This window comes from Silurus aristotelis, assembly GCF_946808225.1.
Source record: "Silurus aristotelis genome assembly, chromosome: 24".
In the NCBI taxonomy this organism is placed as follows: Eukaryota; Metazoa; Chordata; class Actinopteri; order Siluriformes; family Siluridae; genus Silurus; species Silurus aristotelis.
In genome coordinates this window covers 10,687,429-10,709,528 of record NC_139597.1, presented here as the reverse complement: position 1 = coordinate 10,709,528, position 22,100 = coordinate 10,687,429, and the positions used below count along the sequence as shown (strand labels likewise).

Genomic DNA, 22,100 nt, shown 5'->3' with positions numbered 1-22,100 from the left:
TATAATCACACTCTTGATATCAACCAAATGGGGATGGGTTCCCCTTTTGAGTCTGGTTCCTTTCTCATAACATCAAGGCAGTTTTTCCTTGCCACATTCGCCATGGCTGCTCATCAGGGATAAATACACATCGTTCACCTTAATTGTAAAATTCTGTAAAGCTGCTTTTAGACTGTTGTGAAAAGCGCTATAGAAATAAACTTTTCAACTGGGCTCACATGAGGTCCAATAATTCAGTATATTTCTGAGACAGGAAAAAAAGATACCCTCAGAGCACCAAATCCACTCTATTCTCTCTATAAAGTGAGAGCAAAAGCAAAGGGCCCCACACACCCGTGTTTTTAAGATGTATGCAGGTGGCCCGGTCTTGCCTCATGTCCAGGAATGTGAGGACGCTTCCATATTTATATATATATTCCAAGGTGCACATAATTAATGACATGTCATCCTTTCTGGCCAATATTACTTTTCTCTGTGTTATGGTAAACTCTAAAAGCAGCTTGATTCATTGAGAATGAGACCTACTCTCACCCCAACATGCAGTGGACATTATTTCAGTCACCAGCTGTATACAACCAAGCCAGCATGTGTGATATCATCTTAGACTGCAGATTCTAGAGCTGGTTATGGCACCCACAGTGGTAAGTCCCTTGGGTTTGCTGAAACTAAAAGACAGAAATGTGTTTGCAGCCTGCAGTTGGACTTTAAATAAGGTACCAGAGACAAATCCTAGTCTTTTGGAGAAGGGCACAGGCTGACTAAATTGCTGCTAGTGCAAGACCTCCCTTACAATTGTTCCTTAACAAGATGGTCCTTAAGGCTTTGTTCCCACTGCTACTTTCACAAGTGGGTGGTACACCCTGCTGTTTCTTTCCTTAATAGAATCTGCTATCTCAGAAAGATGTTCCATGAATACATCAGAAAAAAAACGTGGAAGTACTGCATCTTTTGAAGCTGTCTCGAATCTTTGCATCCTGCACCTTTCAGGTGAGTCATAAGGTGGTTTACTTATTCATGCCACTGTTATCTATCCAGCTATATTATAAAAGTATCCAGATTAAAAGATGTAATTCCTGTATTTGGCATAGGTAATTAATAAAAAAAAAGACTACCAAACATGTTTACAAAGTAAAAACATTTACGATGTTTGAAATATAAATATCTTGCTCATGCCTGTCCATGGAGAGCTGGGCCACAAGTGTAACATCAGTCTGGTCTGTACTGGGCTCATACTCATAGTGTAGAAAGTAGAGGTGTGTGCGATGCACAGTAAAACGCTCCCTCCGGAACTCGTAACATGGGTCATCCTCATCAAGCTCCAGTAGAGTCTTTTGGAGCTGGAACACCACATACATGTCAGCAAGACAGCACCTGTAGTATATACTAAATACTATAAAATACACTTTATTAATTCCCAATGCTTAAAGTATTCCAAATCCTGTTCATACAAGCAATGTGTATCTCTTACTCTAGCTCTTGTGCTTAATTATATATCTACCTACGTTCTCACTATTGTGGTCAGTTTCACTTGGACACCCAAAGAGCTCCCTCCTCAGCAGGTTGCCATCATACTCCAGGAAGGTCAGATAAAGGTTCCTGAAAAACTCCACATGCTTGTTCTTTACCCGCAGCTTCTTAGGAGAGTTCCAATGGATCACCTGGACATTTAGCCAGCAACAAATATATTAGTTAGCAGGCAACATGTTTAGGCTTAGACGTTACACATTTTCTTGCGGGCTAAAATTACACCAGTGCCTGATCCTGATACATTTCTACTTCTGTATACTGTATCCTCTCACCCTCAAGACCTGCCTGATTCATCCTGACACTACTACTTCTTGGATCCTCTGCACATGTGACTCATCATCTGCTGTTGTGAATCATACCACATACAGTAAATACCCAAAAGATTTGCACTTTCCTAAAACAGTTTTCCAAGTCTCACCGTTGCTTCAGTGGATATTTTCACATGAATCCTTACAGATTTATATCTTTTAGGGACTGCTGCTGTAATTAAAAAGCTCATCCAAGGATTCTAATTACAACAATATACATTATTCTTTCAGCACACTTCGTATTGTATGCCTTTACTCATTTCCAACCAAATACTGTAATGATACATAATCTCACTATTACTTTCACCCAGAATTGAAATTATAAAAAAAAATTTGAGTAAAGAACTAATGTTTTTGCAAAGGATTTTAATTGCATGAACAGCTTGTAAAAAGTTTCTTTTTGAAATCGATACACAATTAACCATTAAATTATCTGTAAACAGTTAACAGTGTAAACTGTTGGAAATGTTAGTTGTTGCATTTATTCATTTCCTGCACATGCTTTCATTGTTGATCTCACTTGCCCCTCACCTTGAGGTCAGACACATCTCTGTAGCACTTCTCGGATCGTGTGTGATCAGACAGCTGAACATTCCAGAAACAGGGCAGCTGGTGCACTAGGAAAGGGTTTTGTTTGATCACAGCATTGAAGATATCCTGCAAAATCACAAAACACACTTAACATTCCATCAGCTACAAACAGCCCCAGACATCTGTGGACACTACTGAAGAACTCGTCTCTTTCAGTATGAAAAGCTGTTGCACAAAAGGCCTCCCAGACACCATATCACTTTGACTCACTCATTCAATTGGCTACATTAAGGACTATAATCCAGATAATGCAGCAAATGATAAAAGAGTGATGAATGGAAACAGTGAATGGCAATCCAATGAGACTTTGAACGAACATAGCGGAAGACTGAAAGAACTTAATATAGGCTTTTAGCATTTTTTTAGTATTAAGTTGTAGAATATTGTTTCTTTTTATCTCATGAAAAGAATTTGAAAGCTTTATTAGCAAAAACTTAATTGATGTGTCTTGGCATCATGAACATCCAAACAGGGGACAGCAGGAAACTGACTCAATAAATACCAGCTCATGATGAAAAAAAAGCAGCTCTAAGTGTGTGTGTGTGTGTGTGTGTGTGTGTGTGTGTGTGTGTGTGTGTGTGTGTGTGTGTGTGTGTGTGTGTGTGTGTGTGTGTGTGTGTGTGTGTGCATACCTGATCTGCTAGTGATGTAGATAGCATGCTCATCAGCTCTCTCTCTGCTGTCAGTCTCCACATCTGCTCCCATCTGAGCTTCCTCAAACGATCTAACAGCAGGAGAATCACACCTGTAGCACACACACACACACACACACACACACACACACACACACACACACACACACACACACACACACACACACACATTCTAAATGTGAATAAAATGTCTCTATGTTGAACACAAATGTTTAGTGATTAAAAATTATTTTTTAGGGCAGTTAATTTTTTTAGTATCTGAGTAAAGAAAGGACGTCATGAATAAATTACGTCCATTGTGATAATACAGCCATTTTTTATTGAGGGATCAAACTAATCTTTGTAGTAAGAATTCATTTAAATGACCTCAGACCATTGTTTATTGAAGGGGAATGAATTTGACTGTGCAACAATCTAGAAAGATTGTGGTGTAGCTTAATGTTGCAAGCCAAACCGCTGAGATTGTAGGATCTGTGAATAATTTTTTTATATTAATTATCTAATTGTCACTGCATTTAAAGGTTTATTTTCTTTTTGGAATCCATCCATGCAAAAAAGTATTTACCAGTGTTGAAGCCTCTGCCTAGAGCTGGCCATGGTCGATGGTTCTTCCATAGGTTTCCTAAATACCAATCACTCTGGTTCTCTACCAGTCCAAGGACCTGCTGACCTGAGAAATATACACACAAAAAGAGGGAAAAACTTGAATCATTATAGCTCTTGTGGCATTCTATAAAACCCAATAAGAATCAGATTTTTTAAAATCATTGTCTTGCCTCAATGAAATTCTCTTCCATTGATATATATGTATATATTAGGGCTTTAAAATGAATGCTTTGATAATGTGTTAAAGCAAATAAATTTTATGGCACATATTTTGAATTCCTGTTTGACAATTTTTATTTAAAATATAAATAAATATAAAAGAGGCAAAATGAAAACCTGCAAAACAACACACATTTATTCACAACGTACTTTCTTTACTCAGATATATAAAAAAAAAACCTAATAAAAAACTGTGCTGTGCCAAGTCTCAGATCAAGCACCAAAATTTGCCATGATGCACACATGCCGCAATTAAAACCGTCCATGTAGAAACATAGCAAAAGTTCTGTGAAGTTTTCTGATGATTTATGTCATTTAAAACACCATAACTACTTTAAAACATTTACAAGAATATTTTTTTTCATGTTGTATGTTGAGTTTGGTTTCACTAATAATAAACATTCGTTTGCATAAATCATCCATATTTGTCCATGTTGATTAGAGTTTAAAAAAATTGACAAATATTCATTATAGGTACATTAGGAACATTGCTGTGATGTGTTATCACGTTGCAAATAATCACATGTTAACTGACAATCGTGATAAAATAATTTATCATTAACACTTGACATTAGGGTTTCTATCTACCAGGAAATATATACAGTACAATTATAGGCCCAATTTACAGCTTGCACTGACAATATTATTGTATTTTAGCTATGATCCTTTAGGAGAGCTAAAACTGTTTTTAAGCACATTGCATTTTTAGACTTATTTGTGAAAAAAAAATGTTTTAAAAATGCAATGCAATATCTTACTTCGATATATTTTGATACATTTTATATATTACATTCTCCATTTACCCTGACAGAGAACTTGGGTGCCACATCAGCCCATCATTCAAGCAGGAAAATTGAGAGGAGAGGGACAGTTCAAAACGCCTACTGAACTGTCAATCATTCCAGATTTACATCTAGATTGACTTATTTGGCTTTTTTTATGAAAAGGGTGGAGGAAGATGTCTCTTTCTTCTTTTTGAGTGATAATTTATAGCAGCATACTCTAATATTAAAATAGAGAGCTCCTACACAGAATTTTATAAATGTCCACATTTTTTGCATTTTGCTTCTTGAGTTTTGCTATGAACTAAAATACATAAAATACTTTGAAGGCTTCATTTAACTGATTCACCTCTACTGTGTTTGGCAAGAGTTTGAAAAAAACTTGCTCAAAGGCATTTCCTCAGACTGACAGACAGACACATTTTGAAAGGGGATTAAATAAATTGCTCACAAAATTCAATATGAATTATTAACTAGTTTATTTTATTATAACACATTATTATAACACATTAATATAACGCTTTTATTTACTATGTAGATTTGTTGATTTTTTTATTGATTTTAAATTTCTGTTGTGAGTTGGCACATTACTGTAATTGTGTATTTTAGTCACATGCACTGTAAATGCAGAACATTTGCTGATGTTAAATGTCCATAGCTGTTAGACAGAAATCTATAGAAGTTTTCAGATTTGCAATACAGATTGCATACCTGAAGGATGCCAAGGAGACATACACTTATTTTTCAGGGCTTTTTCTATATTGTTTATCTCCTTTTTTTTCTGCATGTCTGTATGTGGAAGATTGTTATTCAATAACCATCCTAACACAATTTGGCAAATATATTAATGACACATCTATGGTATGTGTACAGGCTGTATTAAATAGAAAATTTTTGAATTGACTAGATAAGACTAGACTTATTTATTTTCAAGGACAGGACAATAAATGGTTTCAAGGACATAAGGCAGGATTTTTTAACCTCATAAAACTCATCATCATTAGTTTCTGTCTGCTTCATTTTTAAACAGCAAGGACAAAATGTGGTATGTTCAAAGGCAGAATTCTATATCCCTTTATTTTTTCAAGGCATGGCAAGAATATATCCTTACAAGATAAGGCAAATCTGCTGACTGTATAAATCTTAAACGGAAATCTTCAGTGACAGTTAGATGTAAGTGTTTGACTTTCTATAATGACCAAGTTATTGATCATTAATGTATGTCAGTGGCAGATATTCTGTATTACAGTGGCAGATTGATAGATCTCTCCTCGGGCTCAGGCCCTGATAATTATATTCATAGAATACAGTATAGTCCATCTCTACATACAGATATAAATAGCTGTTCCTAACAGGCAGTTGACTTTGCTAAAACCTAAATTTGGGTACAGGTTTTATGTGCCTGTAAGGCAGTGTCAATGGTGCATGGAATGTTTTACTGTTTTGTAACTGTTATAAATCTCCAAATTGCCTGTATTGGCTTTTGTCTGAGAGGCCAGACCTCTAGTGAATACAACGTTGATTTGAGGATCAATAAGAAGAAAAGCTAACAGAGAAAGTTAATTAGCCATTTCAAGGTCAGGGAGGTTACTGTTTGAGGCAGAATAGAGGACTCGGGTTTGGGTTGAATAGGCACAAAGGCATTTCAAATAAAGGTACTGTGGCTTTTCAACAAATTATGACATCTGAAATACATTACACAGAACATTCACCACACAGTGCATAACAGTACTGTTATGATCAAATATACATATTTATATACATATGCATAAATCTTTTTCCTCAATGAGTCTTACCAAATACATATTTGTCTATGTGTGGTGAGAGAATATCACTTGTTTTTAGTACCCTGTTAATAGTTATAGTTAATAGTTAATAGTTCCTCTGGAAAAATACTTATACACACTCATGAGCTGGTTACTCTACCAACAGCTAAAATGAAAAGGAGTGGATCTTGTGCTTAGCACCTAACTCCTAGGTTTCTTAGTAGAAACAATAATTTACACTCTGATGTACATTATTGAACTGTCCCTTTTTTAAGCATTAGGAATGGCATCTTTTGTACCTTTAATATGTGTATTTCACCTGCAAAGGTTGATGCAGTGAACCTTTTAAAAAGATGAGAATTTACATTGTTGGGTCAAAGTTTTAAGTAAAGTTTTTTATTTAGTGTATATTATTTTTACTGTCAATACTAAACACGTAGCAATAGTTACTGATAAAACACGTAAATGTGAATTATTAAATAATAAAATAAGAGTTTAACAGTATAATATAGGCTGATTTAGATTCCATAAAACAATATTGCTCTTAAACAATGATCTCATGCATTCCCTTTCTTTAATTTCCATCATTTTTATCATCATCATCATTATTATCTTTTTTTTTTTTAAATACACTGACCTGTTAAACCTTTTTTAATAGTAAAGGAAAAGATTTTGCAGAATAAAGTGCTGTAAGTTTTCTCCATGCTGTATGGGGATGTAAATGCAAATAGCCAAGGGTGTAATAGCATTAAAGAAATGTTTGAAGAACTGCCAGGCTGATCCCAGTTTCTCTCCATGATTTCCCTCCATAATCCTGCCAGTCTCTACATGGTTTCCTGAATGCTAGCTTAACCCTCCAAGCTGCTTGGCATGGAGTGTACTACCACTTTCCCTTAAAATCTTAAAGGGAAAAAAAAAGAAATTTTCATTTATGTTTTAAATGTACCACATAGAGAAAATGGATTTTAAAATAAATAAGAAAAAGAAATGTTTTTACCTTAATCTAGAGGATCACAGAACACATATAATGATGACACTAATGAGTGCAGAACATGTAAAACATCTTGAAGATTAGATAAAAGTGAAAGAAAAATAATATATACCTTTGAATTTGTGAAAGACAGCCCACAGCTCAGCAATGTCTGTGGCAAAGGTGATGTCAGTATCGAGAACGATGACTTTCTGCAGGTTTGATGGCAGCGTCTTCGTTAGAACCAGCTTCATTAAGCCATAAATACCAGAGTAATGTTTGTTGGGGATCCATGACACCTCAGACTAACAAAGATCCAGAGAGACAATGTTTATCATTTACACACATTTAACAATAATATGAGATTTTAAATAGGCTGGAATACTTAGGGTTTTTTTGGTTTGTTTTTAGAATAAGTAAGTCAATATAAAGCATCTTACACATATATTGTACACCGACCAGGCATAACATTATGACATTATAACATTATGACAGGTGAAGTGAATAACACTGATTATCTCTTCATAATGGCACCTGTTAATGGGTGGGATATACTAGGCAGCAAGTGAACATTTTGTCCTTAATGTTGATGTGTTAGAAGTAAGAAAATTGGGCAAGCGTAAGGAATTGAGTGAGTTTAACAAGAGCCAAATTGTGATGGCTAGACCATTGGGTCAGAGCATCTCCAAAAGTGCAGCTCTCGTGAGGTGTTCCCAGTCTGCAGTGGGCAGCATCTATCAAAAGTGTTCCAAGGAAGGAACATTGGTAAATCAGTGACAGGGTCATGGGTGGCCGAGGCTCATAGAAGTTAATGCTGTTAATGCTTAATGGGTCAGGACTGTTTTAGCAGCAAAAGGGGGACTAACACAATATTAGGCAGGTGGTCATAATGTTACGCCTAATTCGTGACTGTAAAGTTATGGATGGTTGGTGTATATCCCTGGAAGTAATTTAAGAATGCTTTGTTGGTCAGTAGAAACTGGAGCACCCAGAGAATACATACAGATACAGTATAACAAGAAAATGCAAAACTACACACAGAAGACAGTTTCTGAAGGATTGAAGCTTGCATCTGTAAAGCAGCAAAACCACTACCTGCCACACCAACATGTTATCAATCACTGATAAAGTGTATTCTTTTAAGAACAAAAAAAGTCTCAGTGGTCAGACTCACCTTTAATTCATCAGCATCATAAAAGTCTACTTGGACAGCAGGCACCATCCAGGTGTGGAAGAGGGAGGCCAGGATTTGCTGGGCAATGGCATCTGTAATGAAGTGGAAGTGGAGCGGGTTCCGTCTGTCATGCACACAAACAAATGTTAATCACACTGTAAGAAAGGATTCCTATTCAATTGTATTTCCATGCTTTACCACTAGAGGCAGACATACAGTTTACCAAGCAATGACAAGCTACCTATGACATCACAGTGCACCGTCCTCCATCAAGAGTATAAAAGGCCAGAACACCGAGCAGCAGTCATCATTGACCAGTGGCCAGCCGACATCGTGCAACCTGTCACTCAGCACTGACCATTCAGCAGTGGCCTTTTAGCATGCATTCTGCATCACGGAAACTTATGGAACAGCAGCTAACAGAAGACAGCAAGAATCACCTCATATACGATCTATTCTATACCCAGTAAAGTTGAGTGTTCTGAATCCTGTACGTGTTTTTACTAAAGCGCTGGGGCGAGTACAATCCCCTGATCAGTGCACACCAGATAGTGAAAATCCTTATATGGTCCTTCGAGCTAGAGAGGAAAACTTCCTTACATTTGGTCCTTCGAGCCGGATAGGAAAAACTTCCTAACATTTGGTCCTTCGAGCCAGATAGGAAAAACTTCCTAACATTTGGTCCTTCGAGCCGGATAAGAGTGTTTACCACAGAAATAGGATGTCAGAGCAACCTTCCAGCGAGTATCTGCGCCCACGACTCAGAACTCAGCCCCCATCCCACCTTAAAGACTATGAGGTGCAATACCCTACACAGCGTTCACAAGAACAAGCAGAGGAGACACAGCAAAACACAATGAGAGATGAATCTAGTATGTTAACCCTCGATTACAGTATTTCTCTTTCTTTAAGTTCACATGCTAAAGACATTGACGCAATTACGGGAGCTACTAACGCTCGGCATTCGGATGTTAACATACAACCAGATAGACCGTGGCTCACCACACAGCTTTTCGAGAGTGATGAAGAGGAGGAGCCTTCTTTACAAGAGGACGAGGCTGCCCTCACACCCATTAGGCATAAGTCAAAGATTCATGACATGGAGGAGGAGATTAGGCAACTCCGTGAAGATAAGGCAGCCATTCTGGAGGAACTCCGACAATTTAAGGTCCTTTACAAGGATATGCAGAATTTAACAGTAACTCTGCAGGCAGCTCTGCTAGCTCCCCGACCACAGCATGTCATAGAGACTCCAGTCACATTGCCCAGAACTATCTATAAACCACCTGAGGCAGTGGTGCCAGATCCAGTGCCCTATATTCGGTGGTCAACACCCTGCAGACCCCAAATGCCACCTAGTAAGAGTCCCTTAAAGTCAGAAGTAGATACATATGCCTACCTAACTAATCTACAATATCCTTCCCTGATGGGGCAGCTTCCAAGTGCTGTATCTCCGGACACGTCCTATAAGGGCCCGCACCCAACAATTCCAAATTTCACCAGTCCAGACCCTAGAGAGTTCACTCATCTAAAGTTAGCCCTCACTAACATCCTCCCTCCAGATGCAACTGAACTCTTTAAGTATCAGATTCTCCTAGGACACCTCAAGTTTACAGAGGCTTGCCTAATAGCAGACTCATTCCTGAATTCCTCTCGGCCATACACAGACACCATGACTATGCTTAATGAGAGATATGGACTACCTTTTCAGTTAGCTCTAACTAAGATAACAGAAGTCATGCATGCCCCTAATGTAGAGCCTGGAGATATAGCCAGTTTCGATCTGTTCGCCCTCCAAATTCAAGCTCTCGTGGGTCTCCTAAACTCATTAGGTTCAGAGGGAGATAGCGAACTACAGTGCACCTCACATGCAGCACGCTTACTCACTAAGTTACCCCCTGATTTGCGTGCTTCATTCAAACGACACCTTCCTCATCAGAATTCCTACACTCTACCGGATCTGGCAGAGTGGCTCAAGCTTGAATCCCGGTGTCAAGACTCTGTGAACTCGAATCAGAGAAAGGATCAGATAAGTAGGATGGTGCGGCCCAAACCAGGCCCAGTGGCGAAACATAAACTCGCTTCTGTCCTGCATGGAGCTGACCGCCCCCCAGAAACAGTTACTCGAGTGCTGACGCCCTTGCATCAGTCCAAGCCAGGACGGGGACCTGAACAGAGCAGACCTCTGTGCCCATACTGCCATAGTACCGAACATTATTTAAGCCAGTGTACCACTTTCCAGGCATTCAGTACACATCAGATGATCAAGTGGATCAAAGACAACAAGCGTTGTTGGAAATGTGGTCGATCACACTTGGCTAAAGATTGTACCCTAAAGAAGCCCTGTCATCTGTGCAGTGGGAAACATCTTCAAATCCTTCATGAGGTTAATAGCCAACCTCAAAGGGAGATTACCTGTCTAGTGAGTTCCACAAACAAAACCCTGTATCTAGACAGGCCAGATGGTTCCAAGCGTGTTCTGATGAAAGTGATTTCCGTTGTATTACAACACAACAATCGAGCCATGAACACTTATGCAGTACTCGATGACGGATCCGAAAGGACTATGTTACTCCCAGCTGCAGCTACGAAACTAGGGCTACAAGGACAGAAGGAAGATTTAACATTAAGAACTATTCGACAAGATATCAAGAAACTCAATGGGGCAGCAGTTTCCTTTAGAGTACGCTCTATATCGCAGCCCCAACAGAGTTATTGGATCCAGAATGCCTTTACCTCTGAGCACTTGGGTTTGGCTGAACACTCTTATCCCATTGCAACACTCCAGCAGAGATACCAACACCTAAAGGACATTCCTTTACAGCCTATTGATAAAGTACAACCCCTCCTTTTGATAGGAGCAGACCATCCTCACCTTATAACACCCGTTGAGCCTGTACGCCTAGGGCCCCCTGGAGGTCCAGCAGCTATCAGAACTAGACTAGGCTGGACATTACAAGGCCCAACACGCTTTCTGCAGCAACAGCTACAGCCTCAATAATGTTTACATATCTCTATCACTTCTTAAATAAAAGCATGCAGAGGGACTCTGGCAAGGTGATACTATTCCACACAGAAATGAGAAATTAGTCACGCGATCTTGATATACAGACATACAGTTTACCAAGAAATGACAAGCTACCTATAACATCACAGTGCACCGTCCTTCATCAAGAGTATAAAAGGCCAGAACACCAAGCAGCAGTCGTCATTGACCAGTGGCCATTCGACATTGTGCAACCTGTCACTCAGCACTGACCATTCTGCAGTGGCGTTTCAGCATGCATTTAGCATCACGCAACCTACCGAACAGCAGCTAACAGAAGACAGCAAGAATCACCTCATATACAATCTATTCTGTACCCAGTAAAGTTGAATGTTCTGAATCCTGTACCGTGTTTTTACTGACGCGCTGGGGCGAGTACAATCCCCTGATCAGCGCACACCAGATAGTGAAAATCCTTATATGGTCCTTCGAGCTAGAGAGGAAAAATTCCTAACATTTGGTCCTTCGAGCCGGATAGGAAAAACTTCCTAACACACACAATGAAATAGGGCGAGAGTGTGTACTACTGTCTTCTTTTCCGAACATCATTCACTCAAAAAATGACCCAAATATTTTTAAGAAATAAGGTTTTTTACATCTCTATGTATGTATGTGATTCTTGCCATTATAATAAGTTTATAATTTCTGTTAAACCCGAAAAATGGTTAAGTGCTTATCCAATTTGCATCCAATGAAGTTCTTTATTTATACAGTGACTATGACAGTTTATGCAGTGTGACAAACAGTTACTGTAGTATACTAGTATACAGAGCTATGTGTATGACATGACATGGTAAGCATTTAAAGATATTTAGATTTGTGTGTGTGTGTGTGTGTGTGTGTGTGTGTGTGTGTGTGTGTGTGTGTGTGTGTGTGTGTGTGTGTGTGTGTTGTCCATAAATCTTTATTTTTTAATTTTCTTTTTAATTTTACTGCAATAGAAAGCTTGTAAAGGAAGCACCCATGTTATTAATGTGTTAAAAAAAAAAAACAAACTAAAAAACAAGGAATGCCAGTCAGATGCCAGGCATTTTGACCTGAGGATTGTGTTTTTATGACATGAAAGACCTACCAAAATAAGAGTAAATTTAGTTTGCTTGAAGTTTGGCTATTTTGACCATAAATATGACATAGGTTAATGTTTAACAACACTAGAATTTTAAGACTGAATGGGATTTTTAATGCCTGACAAAAATGAAAAAAAAACGAAAAACACTGAAGATGTCTGTCATCTACAATCTTCCAGTAACATATTTCAAACAAACGCTGTGCACATCTCCATCAGCTGTCCTATCAAATAAAGCTATGCTGTGAGACAGACACATAATCAGACTGTCATGATGCTGTAAAGACATGGACACCGGTCAAGGTGATGATTTGGATTGAAATGTTATTCTATTGTCATTATACTGCCAATTCAGGCTAAATAACAGGACCCATGCTGTCTCCGTGATGCAGTAAGATAGAGAATCTCAGGGAAGGGTTTTAACCATTGAGCATCCTTACATATTTAGAAGGACTTTAGCTAGGGCACAAAAGCTAAATCAAAAGAAGCTTTCAGATGTAGGACGAATTTACTGATAGTATCAATGAACAACAACAACAAAAATGGTAGAGCAGAACCAGTTGATAATCCAAAGTCCAGTCAAATGAACATAACTAAGAGTGATAAACAATGCTTAGAATGCAACTAAAATGACTGCCATGAAAATGAAAACCATGCAGAGGTAACATTAGATCTCTACCATGAGCTGTACTGGCAGGAAAAAAAGCCTAAGGTGGTGTTACACATAATAAGCTCAAGAACATTATCTAAATCTTTTTCCAAATTTACTTTAAAACCTTTTTTAGCAAAAAATAAAATAAAATCCAATTCAGCAGATTTTCAAAAATAGCCAGCACAGGCATGATACGTCATACAGAATTATATATATATATATATATATATATATATATATATATATATATATATATATATATATATATATATATATATATATATATATATAGTTCATTGAAAATACTGTATGTAGTACTGAGGGTATTAAATATTTTACTACAAGGTTTAACAGACTCCTGCTTAACATTTGATCTAAATCTGAATTACTTGGACAGGCACCTCAAGACTTTTCTGTCAGTAATGAACATGATGAATATAACTTGCTAAATACTAATTAAGAATTAGCTAGCTAGTTAGCAAAAAAGGGGTATTTGGTAGTATATTTGATACCTTGTAAACTAAACGCAGATATTGGGACCAATTTCTGTTTTGTCTTCTTTTTTAAAGCAAAAGTTTTGGCCATAATTTAAAAGTATTATTAATAGGGGTGTAACAGTACATTTATTCATCCTGAAATTTTCCAATTCAGAGCTTTCGCAATCCTTTATACGTGCGAAACATAGTTACAATCTGAACTTTTGTGCGCATTTAAAAAATTCTATATTTTTCAACTTAAAAACATACACAACATGGGAAACACTAATGAATCAATAGCGCAATTGTTAGCCGCCAACTAGAAAGTGGCTAGCGGCTAATGCTATTGTTAGAGATTCAAGAGTCAAGATTTTTCTTTTTTTTTACTTTTTCATTTTACTGCAAGATTTATCCTGCATATAACTATGTTTGTGACAAATAAAAAATCTTAAATCTTAAATCCATAGTGCAAGCGTTAGCCACTAGCCACTTCCTGGTTCTTTAGTGTTTTATGTCCAGCTTCAAGAATTTATTTTAAAAGGATATCCGCATATCGAGGGAGTGAATGAATGAAGGATGGATGGAAGAAATGAAGACATTTGTTAAAGTATGCTGAAATAAGTAGATAATATCTTTAGAAAATTAAATATTAAATGTAAATAACACACACTTACACATCTGTATTACCCAAATTAGGTCTGACAAATATAAACTATTTAATATTTTAAAAAGTGTATTGCAATTATTTGATTTATTCTATTTTTTATAAAACATAATAAAATATGATTTTATATATTATTAAACCATTAAAAAAATGTAAACTGTTTAAATGTTGATGAAAAACCACACATACTGTAGATTTTACTCTTTGTGGTATAATGTTATGAGAAAAAAACTGGTATAGGCTACAGTATTTATTTGATGCAAAACTGACCAGGATAAAGTGGTTAATGAATTTTACTAATTTCAAAACACTGCAGAAGTATTAATTATGTCATTAACACACTTAATTGGTAATCTACTAAATAATTGATGCTGGTTGAAGGTTTTCTATTAGCATCACCTCTCTTTCCTTCTGTAGACAGTCTAAACATGACAATTATGTTTGATCGTCTGTAAATGGAAGAGTGACAGACTGGAAAGAAACAACAAGCTGCACGGAGGACTATAAATTGGGACTGCATGAAAGAGAGACAGCATAGAGAGGGACAGCCTTTAATTTAAGCAAACTTAAATTCAGAAAGCATGAATAACAGAGTGTAGTAAGCAGTTCATAACCTTCAACTAAAAAAATAAATACAAATTTAAATTTAAAGCCCCTCAGGAGTGCAGATGGCAACAGAAAAAAGAAGCTGCTCAACTGTACCTGATTTCTGGTACACTTTCTGATAAACTTTGCTTTAAAAGTGGTTTATGTGTAGTCGTAATCTCCTCTTGTAAGCTTGGCATCTGCTATGGCACATTAAACAACCTTAGCACATAATCACAACGTTGTTTGAAATGATAATGGCCAGCATCCTGCAAATTCCACAGAAAGAGCTTCTTTTTTTTCAAACCCTACAGAGTTTAATTACACACCAGTCTATAGTCGCCTATTTTCTCCTTACAGTATGTGCCATCTTTGTCTCTCTCTCTCTCTATTTTTTCTTTCTCATTGTTTCTCTTTCTTTACACTGTAGGACTTTGTTTGGGAGAAGAGAAGGAGAAATTGGATGTGAGCTGAAGTTCATAGAGGTTATGTTGCCTGGCAACAGTCTGCCGTCGTGAGAGAAGCATATTCAGATTTGTAAGCAAAGGACAACAACAAGGCCAGCCCAGAGAGAGACAAAGAATAAGAGAAAGCGCAGGAAATATAAATACAGTGTGTGTGTGTGTGTGTGTGTGTGTGTGTGTGTGTGTGTGTGTGTGTGTGTGTGTGTGTGTGTGTGTGTGTGTGTGTGTGAGAACTTGCTGATTTGACAGAAAAAGCAGGGACACTAAAGTGGTCCACAACTTATGGCATGACACCACATTTGGTTTTGGCTACAGGAGTTAAAAATAAGCCAAAGGATCCTCCTATATAAGTTTCAGAAGGTGCAGTGTGTACTAATGTATGATGAAATCCTTACCTGTGGAAAAGGACAGACTTCACCAGTGTTACCACGTCTCTACTGGCATTATATCCGGCACACACTATAGCCATATGAATTGTCTGGAGGTACAAGAGTGTTTACAAAAAGAGATAAAGATGGTTTAATGGTTGCATAAGTAAACGTAGGCAAAATGGTTTCTCTAAAGCAGTATTGCATTATAGGAGATCTCGCAACACTAAGCACCAATTTGTTTCTGTGAAGCTCCACTAAGGGAACACTTTATTACTGACTCTTTATCTAAACCTCACTGAGATTTTTTTGTATTAAATCCCTTTGAACTTTTTAATTCTCAGTGCATACATTATCATTACACACTCACACTCCCATTGCTTGTATTAGTCAATACTTAACTTAATACTTGTCATGGAATTTTATTAAATAATTACAGCAATGATGAAATGTGTTGTACCCAATCCTATTTTACATACAGTACTGCACATGGCGGTCAATTAACTACAAATAATTTAAAACACTACCAATAACTTGTGTTACAGCGTACATATAGAATATGTTACATATAAATAAAATGTGAACTTTTACTATGAGATGGAGATTAATAAAAAAATTCACCATGGCACCAAAAGGGCCATAAACATTTACAATATGTTAGACCCATAAAAAATAATAGGTTTTAGGGACGCACAATGTACTAAAACAGATTCACATAATATGCCTCGTCTTTGGGATTGTACCATAAGCATGAATAACAAATTTCATGACTAGGTGTTAGCCCAGTGGTTAAAGCACTGGGTTACTGAGAGGAAGGTCAGAGGTTCAAGCCCCAGTATCACTAAGCTGACCCTAAACCTCTGTGCTCCAGTATCTTGTCTGACCCAAGCTTCCTAACATTGCTGTGATATGTGAAGAAAGAATTTCACTGCACTGTACAAGTACATGTGACAAGTATAAACTCTCTTTAGAAGTGTATGTTCACATTTCTGTGAGCCACTGTTAAATTGTCAGCCAACTTAGTCATGTGAAACAAGCATTCACTTGTACCTGATCAGTTATTATTAATTATTTGGGCATAACAATTCATTAAAATGAATACAAATTATACAGTGAAGAAAATAATAAATATTTTCACCCAGCCACATTCTCTTTATCTTTTTCATACATTGTGAATAGAACTTAATAAAACTCTTAACCATGCTTTACCTCACACTTATCCACTTCAGGCTGAGACACACAGTCAGAGCTGTTTCCCAGTGTGATGCCTCTCTGAGCTTCTGCATGCCTTAAACCCTCTCTGCCAACATGGGACTGGTTGCCATGGCGTCCACTGCCATTCTGGTTGCCATGTGTGGGGCTTCTGGGTGGCTGACTCAGCTCTTTCCTGAGCGCACGGTTTTCCTCTTCCACCTCCCGTACCCTTAGTTCCAGGGCCAACGTAGAGGACTGAGGCTCCAATGGGGACAGAGGCAGTGGCTTCACTGAGGGTAAGAAGAAATGCTATTGCAAAAGCACATTTTTTTGAGAAACGTTTTTTTTTAAGTAAACTGTTGTAAGTGTAAAATATCAAAGATGCTTTAGAAAAATATTAACATTTATTAAAATGTTATTAAATATTAACATACTTTCAGGCTTTTATTTTTTTTATTAGAAATCAGCTCCACACCCAGGCAAAAAAGAATTGCTTGACTCTCTCCTCTTTTTCTTTGAAATTCAGAAGGTATGTGTAGTTACAACTGAATTAGTAGGTACAGTTGGTTATTAGAAGGGAAAGCATTGTTTGATGTTCCCCAAGAGACACAACGTAAAGAATCATTTAAAGGAACAGTCTGTACATTGTAAATGACAACAACGTGTTCAACCATCAAAGGGGAGCCTATTTGAAAATCTACTTCAATGTTAAATAAAGGCAAAAGGACCCATGTTCTTGTCTTTCACTTTCACACCAAAACACACCCACACACACACACACACACACACAATTGCATTCGTACAGCAGCAAAGTAAATGGGGGTGTAAGCTGTTATTGCTCTTATTGATCATAGTCAGAAGACAGATAGCTTTACTGTATGGCATCATCACTCATCTCAGCACTAAATCCTATGTGTAGTCTTCCTTAGGGATTGAACCAAGAGAACAGAAAATAGAAAAAATAAAAAAATATGGATACTGAGGCTAACCCCATTTATTACTCTAAGAACATTTTCAATAACCTCCTAATCTACCATTCTTTAACCTGAGAAATGCCTAAAGTAAACTCTCTGGTGGAAAGTCTTTATAGATACTATAGGTAAGCAGTTAAAAAGGATATCAAAGGGCTGATTTGGCTGTAATGTAAAGTCTAAATTAGATTCATTTATAATTTTGACATCAATGATCATCTGGGCAGGATAAAGCCATTAAAAAAAGATACATACATGAGAGACAATGCATAGCAGTTAATATGAATTAGGTGTCTTCTTACTGGTGAATGTGTGCTGATAGGTGACGTCGTAATTTTTGTCTCTCTTTCTTATCTGATTGAGCTTGAACTCAAGGCAGTAAAGGGTTTTAGAGTGGCTCTAATAATACTTATAGTCCCTTTAGTCAACAAAGTGGACGATTCATTCTGAACAGCTCTTACCCACTTGACCTCGGACACCCACTTTCAATTAAAAATAGATTACTGTTGGTTTGTTTTTTGATGTGCACAATTAATTTCAGATCACAATGAGAGAGGAAGAATTCCAACTGTGGCCATGTTGTGAGAGGTGAAATGGATGCAGCAGTAAATTCCTTTAGAGCAATGCATTGAATAAATGATCCTTGCTACTATGCCCTTTATCACTTTTAGAGGCTCTAATCAATTTGCAAGGAGTCTGTGGCTTATGTCCAGTCATAGTGAAGTGTGTCCTCATACATACTTATTAGCCGTGTAATGGAATGCCATTATCTGTGTGCGGATCTGTATCTGTGTAGTCCTCAAAACATTTGTCTGTTTTCATATTTGAAACTTATAATATAGTATTAATATAGTATAGTATCAAATCTGTCAGAAAATTGTAGGTTTGTTACGTTTCTGAAAATATCAATATAAAAACATACCATAAGAATCTACTATAAAGCTGGAATGCAGTGCTATTGAGAGTCAGAATTAGATTATGATATATTTCTTAAATGATCGAAGAATGATCATTTAATCCAAATGAAAAACAATGAAATAAAAAAGTAATTTTGGAAACGCAGCATACCAGTAGATGTGCTCATACAGTCTGCATGAGATTAATTGAGCAGCAGCTGTATATCTAAGTCTCTTGTTTGTTTGTTTTTATCATGGTTTAAATATAGTTTTTAAAGCTCAGTTATGCAGTCTATAGATCAGACAAAAATTAAAGAATGCATCCCTTATTATTTGTTGTTAAACAGCAACTCAGTCATGTACATTCACTACATGTACCTTCTTCCTTACAGAAATCCACATTTCCAGACTAGCTTTTGCCACCAGTAGGAGCCAGAGAGCACCAGCTTAATTGTAATCAGTGGAAATTGGTTCCACCTGTGCCCTGGTCTTTTTAAAGAGCGCTCTCCACTCACTCAATGCTCAAGCTTGAGTCGTTCTTGAGTCGCTTTGTGCTGGTGACCAATTTTGGTGTGTGTATAATTCTTTTGGGGGAAATCTTGTAATTTACTCCAGCATCTCTAGCCAGCTCTAAAGTCATGGATCTTGTCTCTAATAAGCACACACTATTTGCTAGCTGATTCTGGAAGGTGTTCTGAAAGGTCTTTTATTTCAGGGTACCACCAACAGTTGAATAAACACAGAAAGCTAATCACAACCCCGAAAAGGACTTCATTTCAGACTTCCTCCAGCTCCTCCTCTTGATGTAATCAAATATGCACAAGGTACACTGGAATGAGTAGAGGCAAACATTTGTACCCCAGGGTATAACAGAAAGATCCACAATTTTTTTAATTCTTATTAAATTCAATTTGGTTCTTGATATTGTATATTATGATGTACTAGGGCTGTCAAATTAATGCATTAACGCAAATTCATCTTAACGGCACTAATTTTATTAACGCGTGACTAATGCAGCGCACAGTTCTCTTTGACCATTTTTATAAAAAATATAAATAAATAAATAAATACGAGGCAAAATTAAAACATTCAACGCAACACATTTATTAATGACGTACTTTCTGTACTCAGATATTGAGAATTTTTTTTTTTTATCACTAAACATTTGTTTTACTGATAAGATGTATGTAATCTTTAAGAAAGTTACGAGGTACAGTTTCTCTGTTATCACCCCAAAAACATAGAGAATGTTCTGTTTGGTGTCCGGATGATTTACGTAATACGTAACACCACCAATTACTTAAACATTTACAAGAATATTTTGTCTTCATGCTCTATGTTGAGTATGATTTCACTAATAATAAACATACATTTGCATAAAGCATCTATATTTGTCCATGCACATGTTAGAGTAACAAAAACTTGAAAAGTACTAATTTAATGTTTAGAACATATAAAAATGTGTTATTAATCAAAAGTTAACTCATCACAATAGGATATTTTAATTGATTGACAGCCCTTTTGATATACACATGAGATTAGTCTTTTTTAAGTTAAATTAATTTAGCATCACATTGATTAATGGATTATTTTTCACTGAATGCAATAAATAATCAACTATTAATTAAATGTTTTTTTGCCACTCTAAAGATAAATAGCCTTTAAGGTAGCATTCACGTTCTTATTAATAAGCAGTGAAGAACTGAATTGTCATATGTGCTCACACTGAAACTGCAATAGTCAGTATTCTGCGTTAAAGTAGACATTCAGCTCAATCCGGTAAAATAAGGTACAGTGGAACCTCGGAGCTCGCGGCCTCAGCGCTCGTGACCTCGCATGCTCGCGACTTTCATTCCGACCGGTGACTCTCATTCAGATCGGCTCGTGAGCAACCGCGAGCTGCTCAAAACGCTAGTTTTAACATTTCTAATCAAGGTTTATCTCATTAAAATTGTCTAATAATTAAGTGTTATGGAGTGAAATAGTGTTATTTACTCATTTAAATCGATTTCGTATAGTGTTCTCTGGGTTTTTACTGGGTTGGAAGGGACGTATCAAAAGGTGGCGAAAAATTCAGAACTCGCGACTGGTCTTGGTCCCTAACCCTCGCGAGCTCCGAGGTTCCACTGTACCGCTTATATTTTTGGCCTTTTAATGTTTCCATTTGTATTCAGACATATTTACCTTTAACTTTTGGGAGGGGACAGAAGGGAAAGAGCTATGACCTTGGCATAGCATTACATCACCATTATCTCAATATTATTTCAATATTGAGTCAATGCTCCTCCATGGTAGGGTAAAGCAATTACTTTTTGGCTGTGAGCCAAAATTAAAATGTCTCGGAAAATGGCAGGGGGAATGATTTTGCATTCTTGTCATGCAGCCAGAGGGTAAACTGACTAAGCAACTGGGCCGCATGACAGTAAAGACATAAATACATTTTGTTATTTGTCAAAACACAAAGAAAGGTGCATTCTGACCTGTGTCATAGCAAATGATAAGACTATATCCTGTCTTATCAATTGCTGAAGAAGATTAGCTAGAGTTGAGTTCCACTCAGACTGTTGACTGGATCACAAAGAACTCAGCATGTACTTTGCAATGAACTTTTGCAATTGACCAATGAAATGGTAAAATGAAATCTAGAGAGAGAACCAGTGACAAGACATGGATGGTTCGAGGACATGAACTAAAACAAAGCACACAGCAATGTAAACAAACTGAAGTATACACCAGACCCTCTGCATGCAGCACTTGGCACAAGGAAGAAATACATAACCGAACCCCCTTTAAAAGCACCACTCCCCAAGGAGGTCTTGCACCCTGGATCCCAGGTTCCCAAAACAGGCATTGTTCAGCATGCTCTCTCCACATAGAGGAGCTGGTGAACTGACCTTGTACAGGCTGGCAGAGCAGAGCAGAGACCTTGCTGCCGGGGTTTTGGTGGTGGAGCAACAGTGTTCCTTCCAGAGACTGCTGGCAGAGTGGGGACATTCCTACTAGGGTGCACATGGCAGGACAGCCTGTCTGTTTCTAGTATGAGCTTGGCTAGAGATTAAACCTTTTTGGTCTCTGGCTTGAGCTTGGCTGAAGAGGTCTTCGTCAACCCCAAGTATGAGTGT

At 37.3% G+C, this 22,100-nt stretch overlaps 1 protein-coding gene across 1 annotated transcript in view; it reads right to left on the bottom strand.

Annotated features, from left to right (window-relative positions):
- Positions 1–22,100, bottom strand: part of LOC310719075 (xylosyl- and glucuronyltransferase LARGE1-like) — a 50,126-nt gene that overhangs the window by 6,856 nt on the left and 21,170 nt on the right. Inside the window, exons 3-11 of the mRNA XM_083528396.1 lie at positions 17,127–17,401; positions 15,945–16,027; positions 8,597–8,720; positions 7,556–7,727; positions 3,645–3,749; positions 3,059–3,171; positions 2,367–2,492; positions 1,503–1,658; positions 1,174–1,337 (exon numbers count right to left, since the gene is read on the bottom strand). Coding sequence (XP_083384522.1) covers positions 1,174–1,337; positions 1,503–1,658; positions 2,367–2,492; positions 3,059–3,171; positions 3,645–3,749; positions 7,556–7,727; positions 8,597–8,720; positions 15,945–16,027; positions 17,127–17,401 — 1,318 coding nt within the window. The remainder of the gene's footprint in view (positions 1–1,173; positions 1,338–1,502; positions 1,659–2,366; positions 2,493–3,058; positions 3,172–3,644; positions 3,750–7,555; positions 7,728–8,596; positions 8,721–15,944; positions 16,028–17,126; positions 17,402–22,100) is intronic.